General features: G+C 52.9%; 2 protein-coding genes across 7 annotated transcripts in view; both read left to right on the top strand.

The window, feature by feature from the left end:
- The window catches only part of Syngap1 (synaptic Ras GTPase activating protein 1), a 31,098-nt gene extending 27,348 nt beyond the window's left edge, over window positions 1-3,750 (top strand). For 4 of the 6 annotated variants that reach the window (XM_052163679.1, XM_052163680.1, XM_052163681.1 and 1 more), the window contains one exon: window positions 1,854-3,750. In XM_052163679.1, coding sequence (XP_052019639.1) covers window positions 1,854-2,000 — 147 coding nt within the window. In that variant the 3' untranslated portion in view covers window positions 2,001-3,750. The remainder of the gene's footprint in view (window positions 1-1,853) is intronic. The other 2 variants (XR_007974403.1, XM_052163684.1) reach the window with 2 other exon arrangements.
- A 793-nt stretch (window positions 3,751-4,543) lies between these two features.
- Zbtb9 (zinc finger and BTB domain containing 9) lies at window positions 4,544-7,592 on the top strand. The gene is made up of 2 exons (XM_052163705.1): window positions 4,544-4,783; window positions 4,915-7,592. The coding sequence occupies exon 2, from the start codon at window positions 4,978-4,980 to the stop codon at window positions 6,373-6,375; it is 1,398 nt and encodes a 465-aa protein (XP_052019665.1). The 5' UTR covers window positions 4,544-4,783; window positions 4,915-4,977; the 3' UTR covers window positions 6,376-7,592.
- Window positions 7,593-8,620: the final 1,028 nt, after the last annotated feature.

Raw genomic sequence — 8,620 nt, forward strand, 5'->3', positions numbered from 1 at the left:
TCAGGACACGTAATCCTCTCCGAAAGCCAGTGAATGGGAAGCTGTCAGGCACACCTGTCCTGAGATACATTCCTGTGGGCAGACTCTGTGGTGGGCAGTGGCTCCACACAGTGTAATTCTTACACTCTGCCTGCCCGGCCTCTGCCAAAAGTTGTCAGTGATCTGTAAACAAATGCCGAGAGACACCAAGGAACCTCACCATTTAGAGGACTCCTGCAGTGAACTCTTTTGTAAAATGAATAATGGCACCCTAGTTTATCCAGTTTCTAAATTTGGGTTCGTGAGGGCGTAGGGGGCATGCCCATGTGTCGTCATGAGCAGACAAGCGGAGTGGGGGCGATCTGAGGGCTCCTTCCCCTGCTCTGCTGCTGCACACTCAGGGTATCCCACTGACTGCTGGGAGATACCCAGACAGCCAAGGGGCAGCTTGTCTAAGGTTATGTTTTGGGTGGCCTTGTAACAACAGGTGAGTCTTTGATTCTGATATGGGGGGTGTGGGAAGCTGATCTTGGAAGGCTTCATTTTTGTGTGTCCTTTGAAGATAGGGTCAGATATAGATAAACAACCACATACTGCCCCACCTAAATGTCTTGTAGCTTAGACAATCATTTGGATATTTGTTCCAAACTATTTGTAGGCTTTGATCCCACTGTAGCCCAGCTACTACTTAAAGCTAATAGAATTCATTTTAAGCTGGATTTTAAAAGCCAAGTATGTGTCCAGCATTGTGGGGCCACACGCCCACTCTCCCAGCACAGGCACAGAAGGCTGCGCTGAGGATAGGAGCCAGGAAGTGGGTCCCATAGATGCTTCTGGAAACAGGTCCTTGAGCGGCCTAGGGTCTGCCGGAAACCTGCGGAGAGGAGCCTAGACAAAGGAAGGAGGGAGTGAGGGTTACTCAGTCTGGGCACAGTGAGTGGTTCGCAGCCTGTGGCTCCCGAGCCCTTCGCAGTGGCTCCCACGTCCGATATGTACATACTATTCACAAGTTGCAAAATTACAGTTATGAAATGTCAGCAAAATAATTGGATTGTTGGGGTGACCACATGAGAAAGTGTATTAAAGGGTCACAGCATTAGGGCGGCCAAGAGCCACTGCTCTAAACCTGGGAGTCTTCCTACAAGATGTCCTCCACAGCACCTCCCAGATCCCCCTTCCTATCTCCAGTACCCCAAACCTAGCTTGTGATGTTGTATTTGAAAGGTCCACCCTGATAGCTGGCAAAACCAAATGACAAGGCCTGTTTAGGGAAATGCCTGTCTTCCAAACACAGTAAGTAGAACTCTGCACAAGGCTTGCACACAGGCCCTCCTTCAGGGAGCACAGCCTAAGGAATGAAGTCTGCTGGCATAGGTTAAGCCCTCCCACAGTCGTGGTTTCCACTGATTGTTTAGCACACTCTTTTTTTCACAGATAAAGGAAAACTCAAGTCCTGGTTTTGTTCAAATTATTTACAAACTTCTAGATCTGTAGGGGTTTGCATTAATGAGGTTTTACTGTACTGCTTCCTCTGGTTCCTCAGTGCATTCTGGGAAGTTCCTGCCTGGTGTAGAGGGTGCTGGGCGGGGCTCCATGGAAGCGGGGCTGGGTAGGGGTGGGGGAAATACACAGTTCCTGAAGTGGGCGTTTTGTTGGAGGGCAGGTGAGAGCTAGCTGGTTTTCTGGTATAAATCTGGTTCAAAGGCTCCTTGTAGGAGTCGGGGTGAGGTTTCCTGGAGGTGAGAAACAAACAGGAGAGGGGTGGACTTGGTTGTGGAGTGGGCTGGGTACAGGTGAGCACAGCGTGGGGCTGGCATCCTGGCCCCCGCGAAGCGTCTCAATAAGTCCGCGCTCTCCTCTTTGGTGTCTTGCAGGAGAGGCAGCTTCCCCCCTTGGGTCCAACAAACCCGCGTGTGACGCTGGCCCCGCCTTGGAACGGCCTGGCCTCCCCAGCCCCACCCCCCCCACCCCGGCTGCAGATCACAGAGAACGGCGAGTTCCGGAACACCGCAGACCACTAGCCCACCCAGCATCACAGACCTCCTTCCCTGTGCACCCCTCCCCGGCCCACCCAGCGTCACAGACCTCCTTCCCTGTGCACCCCTCCTGGAACATCACCGACCACCAGGACCGGACGTCACCAGGGGACAGCGGGACCGTCTCCCTTACTGCCTCCTTGGGGCACCCATCTGCCGACTCCACCGCTCCATTCTAGGAGGGAGAGTGGGACCCTCAGCTGCCCTCTTTCACCCCAGGACACCACCTACCCTACACAGACCCCTTCACTCTGGGGTGCTATCCCCGTCCTCTGCCTCATAGTTCCCCTGAGCACTGGGGGACAGACCCTCACCCCACACTGGGGGTGTGGCACCTCCAAACTTTCAACTTCAGGGTGATTTTTTAGCAGTAACCAGAGCTGACAATCTATAACTCCCCTCTACCACCCCATTTTGGCCTCCCCTGCCCCCCTTGTTATGGGGAGGGGACCCCGGGTGAGGGGGCCCTATTACCCCTTGATTTCTCAGGAGCGTCTGGGGGGGCTCAGCACGCACAAACTCCTTCTCCTCTTTCCACTCTTACATTAACTCTCCCCACCCAGAACCCAGATGGGGTGGAGGGGGCCACCGGGGCAGGGAGGGGGCGGCAAGGGGGGAATGGGAGTTGCCTCCCCTTCTTCCCACACCTGATCTGCTCTTGGCTGGTCCCAGAGCGGGGTGAGGGGGCTTATGCCCCCCCCTCCCCCAGTGTGTTGGGTGGGGTGGAACTGAGGTTCGGATGAGGGGGTCGGGTTAGGAGGCCATGTGTGTTGGTTGTAGAGGACAGACTAGCTGATCTGCCCTACCCTGACATACAGCCAGCCCTCCACCCCTTCCCCCTCTCTACTCCCATGGGGAGGGGGAACTTACTCTAGGAAAAGCCATGTCTCTCTCCCCCAGGATGGGGGACCTGTGTTGGAGGATGGGTGTTTGGGGGGCCCCCTTACATGACTCTGTCCCCTGGGGGAGGTAGGACAGGGCTGGGCTTCCCTCTCACCCTCCCCCTCACCCAGCCTCCCTCCCTCCCGCCAGCTCCACGCTTTTTCGGTGTTTTTCTGTACATAGCTCTCTGGCGGAATATGGGAGGTAGGATGGATGGGGTTTGGGGTGGGTAGGCCATGGAAGGGGAGAAGCCCCTCCTGGGTACCCCCTCTTCTCTGACTGCTGCCCCCTACCCAGCCTTGTCTCTTCACTCCTTCTTGCGTTTGGTATTGAGAATTCTTCCCAGACTCCAGACTCGACCTTTCTTTTGTATGGACAGCTCTCCTTCAGTCTTACCCTCTACACACACCCACCCAGCCGGGGCCAAATTTATACTTATATAAAAGTTGTAAATATGTGAAATTTTATCCCATACCCTTTCCTCTGCTTCCCCATCAGGCCTTACCCTTGGACCTCCTCCCTCCTCTTTGGCTGTTGTAATTATCTGGGGTTTGTACTGTACATAATTGGGGTGGGGGGCTGGGAGGCAACCCCTCTGTACAGAGCTTCCTGGCTCCCTAGCCCCACCCCTCACTCCCCTCCCCACCCACCACCTTAAGAGTAGGGAGAAGATCTTCTTGCTCTTTTTTTTTTTTTTCCCGTTTCTTTACTCGTTCTCCTTCCTGCCCCTGCTCCCAGACTCTCGGTCCCCTACCACTGCCCCCTTTTCTCCCACTCCCAGACCCATTTTTTTTTTCTGGAGTGTGTGGTGAAACAGAAAAATCATGTTTAATAAACGGAGATTGTTCTTTTATCACTGGGCTGGCTTTTATTTACTTTTGGTTTTTCAAGACAGGGTCTCCTTGTGTGGCTCTGGCAGTCCTGGAGCTCTGTAGACCAGCGTGGCCTTGAACTCAAGAGATCTGCCTGCCTCTGCATCCTTAGTGCTAGCACTAAGTGCCGCTTTCCCCCAGCGTTGGGCTGATTTTTCAGCCTGGCGTCTCCAGAACCACTTGAGTTACAGGGACTACTTTGGGGGAGGAAAAAATATAAGTCTTCTTACATTACACACTGTTCCAGCCAGGAGAACAATATATACCGTAGGGTCTCCCTGGCGAATGCCCCACTCCCGCTCTCTACCCGAAGGCGCTGAGGCTGCGAACCCACTCTAGCGCTCAAAAAGACTCCAAGTGCAGGGTCTGTGCAAAACCCCCTCCACATAGGGTTTAATCATGAAAACGCTCCTCTGCGAAATGGAGGAAAGAACCCGGGTCCTCAGCAAGCGCGCGCTCCAGACTTCAGAGCTGGCTGCCCCGCGTGCACGCGGAGGACAGCAGTACCTACTTCGCTGTGCGGCGGAAGGGAGCACGGTGTGTTGCGGGGACCATCGCTTCCCCTTGCCGCCATCCCAGAGTCAGCGGACCTGTCCTCCACCTTGCCCGTTCCCCCCCTCCCCGCACCGGCTCACAGTAGGCGGAGCTCGGGAAGTCCCGCCCACCTCAAGCTCCGCCCCATCTACCAGCACAACCAATGAGCAGAGGGTTTGTAGGCTGCCGCTCTTCTATTGGCTGCAGACGGCCCCGCCCCCGCGCCTGGCCGCAGGGCGTCCGGCGGAACTGCGGCAGCTTCCGGCCTTCCAGGCGCAGTGGAGGCTGAGGCTCTCCGACACGGTCGCGCGTGCGGTGGGGGCGTGTCGGTGGGAAGTCGCGGGGCCGGAGCTCGCGGAGCCGGCCTGTGCGAGCACGGTGAGGAGGGGCGAGCGGCGGTGGAGGGCGATCCGAGCCGACGAGGTGGGGCGCCATCCCTTCCCTCCTCGGCTTCCGCCGGGCCTGGAAGCGAAAACCCCGGTGAGTGTTGTGTTGGGTTTCGTGGTGGGCGGAACTAATATGCAGAAGCTTGTCGCTGAAGAGTTTTCAAGCGTCGGTGGGGAGCGGCTTGATCCCCGAACTTGTGTGACCCCAATCTCTTTCCTCCGCAGCCTTCACCCCGTACAGCCCTGCTCTGCCCGACTCCCCGGGATTTATCCCTCTCCGAGGTAGCCATGGATGCTTCGACTGCTTTGCCTCCCGCATCCCCTTCTCCGAGGTGCAACCCAGCCCCACAGACAATCCACATTGAATTCCCTCATCATAGCTCTTCGCTGCTGGAATCCCTGAACCGCCACAGGCTGGAGGGAAAGTTCTGTGATGTGTCCCTCCTGGTTCAGGGCAGGGAACTTAGGGCTCACAAAGCAGTGTTGGCTGCTGCCTCTCCTTACTTCCATGACAAGCTGCTTTTGGGGGATGCGCCCCGACTGACTTTACCGAATGTCATCGAGGCAGATGCGTTCGAGGGACTGCTTCAGCTCATTTATTCAGGAAGCCTCCACCTGCCACTGGATGCTCTCCCTGCCCATCTCCTTGTAGCCAGTGGCCTTCAGATGTGGCAAGTGGTAGATCGGTGCTCAGAGATTCTTCGAGAACTAGAAACGTCTGGTGGAGTTTCAGGTGGTGGAGGAGCTTCCAACCTCACACTTCTTTCTACAACATCTTCAGGAGGCTGGTGCATTCGCTCTTCCCCTTTCCAGAACCCAGTACAGTCCTCTGCTTCTACAGAGAATTCTGTTTCCCCTGAGAGCCCCACTGGAGGGGAGGGGAGTGAACTAGAAGGAATGTTACAGATTCAGGTGAAAGTCGAGGAGGAAGAGGAGCAGGGGTCAACAACCCCACTCTTTCAGACTCCTCAGCCCGAGAGAGTGTCGGCAGGGGTTTCCCAAGCGTCCGGATCCCACCCACTGCCTACACCTGCTCTTCCCAGCAAGCCTTCAGAGGATGAGAACTCAACACTGGATCCTCCTGCCCCTCCTGTCCAAGCTTCCCAAATCTTATATGTTAACCAGGAAAACATTGAGTGTAAGAAGGAGATATCAGGAGGCAAGACTCTGTCTGGAGGAGCAAAAGAAAAGACCAAAGTACTATCTGGAGAGGACTCGGAGGAGAAAGGGGAGCTAAGATATTTGCTGTCCTCAGGAGGGGGGGAAACGTCTGGGGCAGGAGATACATCCTGGAAACCAGTGGATCTTCATGGGAATGAGATCCTGTCAGGGGGTGGAGGACCTGGGGGAACGGGGCAGGCTATGCATGGGCCTGTGAAGCTAGGAGGGACGCCCCCTGCAGACGGAAAGTGCTTCGCTTGCCTGTGTGGAAAACGGTTTGCAGTAAAGCCCAAACGAGACCGGCACATCATGCTGACCTTCAGCCTCCGCCCTTTTGGGTGTGGCATCTGTAACAAACGTTTCAAACTGAAGCATCACCTGACAGAGCACATGAAGACACACGCTAGAGCTCTGCATGCCTGTCCCCATTGCGGCCGTCGGTTCCGTGTCCAGGCCTTCTACCTTCGCCACCGGGACTTATGCAAGGGCCAGGGCTGGCCCACTTACCACTGGACTTACAAATGACTACTGGTGCTCTATAGTGGTTTCTAGGACAAGATAGCCACTGCTGCTGATGGACTCTTACCTTTCACTGCCTCAGTCCATTCCAAGAGATTATACGTGTTGTTATGAACCCCTTACTCTTGGGTATGGCTTTCACCTTGGTAGTCCAGGTTAGAACAGACTGTAGCAAGTCGTGCTTCTGGTCACTTAGCCTAAATGGCCCTTTTTGTACTGATAGCCAGTGAAGGAACTGTTGACCTCAGATTATGTGAGTGAGAGAAGAGTTGGAGCAAAATGACCCCATAACTCTTACCTCATCTTCATGGGGTGGTGAGGGAGCTGATCTCCAACTAAGAGTACATTTGATTCAGAGCTCAAGCAATTGCCAGACTAAGGTCTGAGTGGCAGCCTCTTCCTCGCTGTCAGCAGTATTCTGTTTCTGTACTTTCTGACATTTCTTTCCAGACACATTTTAGGTTCTCACCAGTAGACATCCTTCCCGAATATCCTTTTGAAAATACTTTAGTGAGGCTGGAAAGATGGCTCAGCAGTTAAGAGCACTCTCTGCTCTTCTAAAGGTCCTGAGTTCAATCCCCAGCAACCATACAGTAGCTCACAACCCTCTGTGATGGGATCTGATGCCCTCCTCTGGCCTGCAGGCATACATTCAGACAGCATTCATACATTAAAAGAAAGAAATGTACTTGAGCATGCAACAAGTGTGGTGTACACATTGAATCACAGTGCATAGGAGGCAGAGGCAGATGGATCTCTTCAAGTTCAAGGCTAGCCAGGGCTACATACAGTGAGACCCTTATTTTTAGGGGGGAAAAATAGTACTTGAGCACTTTAGCAAACTGAGCATTTCATATGCTATACTGAAAGTCTATAATAGAGGGTATTCCCTCAGTGGCCTTCACCTTGTCCACCTTTCACTACCACTGATAACTTGCTTATCACAATGACAGATGTGACCCACGAACTCAGGAGATGGCAGCTGACCAACAATGCTCTTGGGGTGGCATTTGCTTTCCAAACAAATTGCCCTGCTTCGAGGAACTCAGGGTTGAAACCACACATGGTGAAATCTTCAGCAGAGCTGCATTGGGACCATACTGCTTTCTTTCCCATCTCACCCACACTTGGTAGAAACAACTTTTGTAGCGGTAAAGGGGTAGACAATAGAATGGAGGTGAAGGGAAATTTAAGGTTATTAATAAACTGCCCTGAAATCTAAACTGATAGTAGACTGGATTGAGTGATTTATGTGGAAGAGATGTGAGAGCGGAGCTGCAGGAGACAAGTGTGTCCCTTTTGCAGCCAGTTACGTTGATAGAAGAAGAATGAGCTGGTTTCATAGAGACGTCACGGACAGTGCTATCCTGGACTCAGGCCCTGCTGCTGCTAAGGAACCTCAGGTAAGTTACTTTAAGTCTCAGAGTCTGACCTGCTACTTCTTGGTTCTCTGTCTTGGTTTGTTGAGACCTCGTCTTACTATCTAGCCCAGACTGGCCACAAACTCATGATCCTCCTTCCTCAGCCTGTGAAATACTAGGATTACAAACACATATTGACATGTCTGGCTTATGTCCACTTTTTGAAAGGCTCTGGGTCATGTCACATAATATTACCTTAAATTATTTACTAATTTCTTGCAGTATGTATACTGTTGGATGGCACTTTGATTTAGTCTATAAATACTTAGAGCAGTGTGGGACAGTGTCTCAGTGCATAAGAGCACTCACTGCCCTAACATGAAGACCAGAGTTCAGCTCCTAGCACTCATGGAAAAAAGCCAGGTGTTGGGCTGACCAGAGGGTTCAGCAGGCACCTACTGACAAGCCTGACACCTTGAGTTTGCCCACATGGTTGGAGGAGAGAACCTGCTGGGGGCCACAGGGCAGCCTGCACACGAGGTAAGGAATGGGTGAGGGGAGGGAGGGGGTCAGACATGGATGGTCCAGGGAATTTCACAGCACTGACTGACTAGCAATCAAGTGTCTATTTATATAGGTTTCACAGAACACAGACAGATTACTGACTACCCAAGAAGTACAGATTATATGTTTGATTTTTCATTACATGTCCAGGGTTACAAGTTCAGTCACAACTAGAAAATACAAACAAAACAGGTTTTAATTAATCTATCTATGTATTTATTTTGGCTTTTCAAGACAGGGTTTCTCTATGTAGCCCTGGCTGTCCTGAAACTCTGTAGACCAGGCTGGCCTCGAACTCAGAGATCTCTGAGCTCCGCCTCCCAAGT

This window comes from Apodemus sylvaticus, chromosome 19 (assembly GCF_947179515.1).
Source record: "Apodemus sylvaticus chromosome 19, mApoSyl1.1, whole genome shotgun sequence".
Taxonomy (NCBI): Eukaryota; Metazoa; Chordata; class Mammalia; order Rodentia; family Muridae; genus Apodemus; species Apodemus sylvaticus.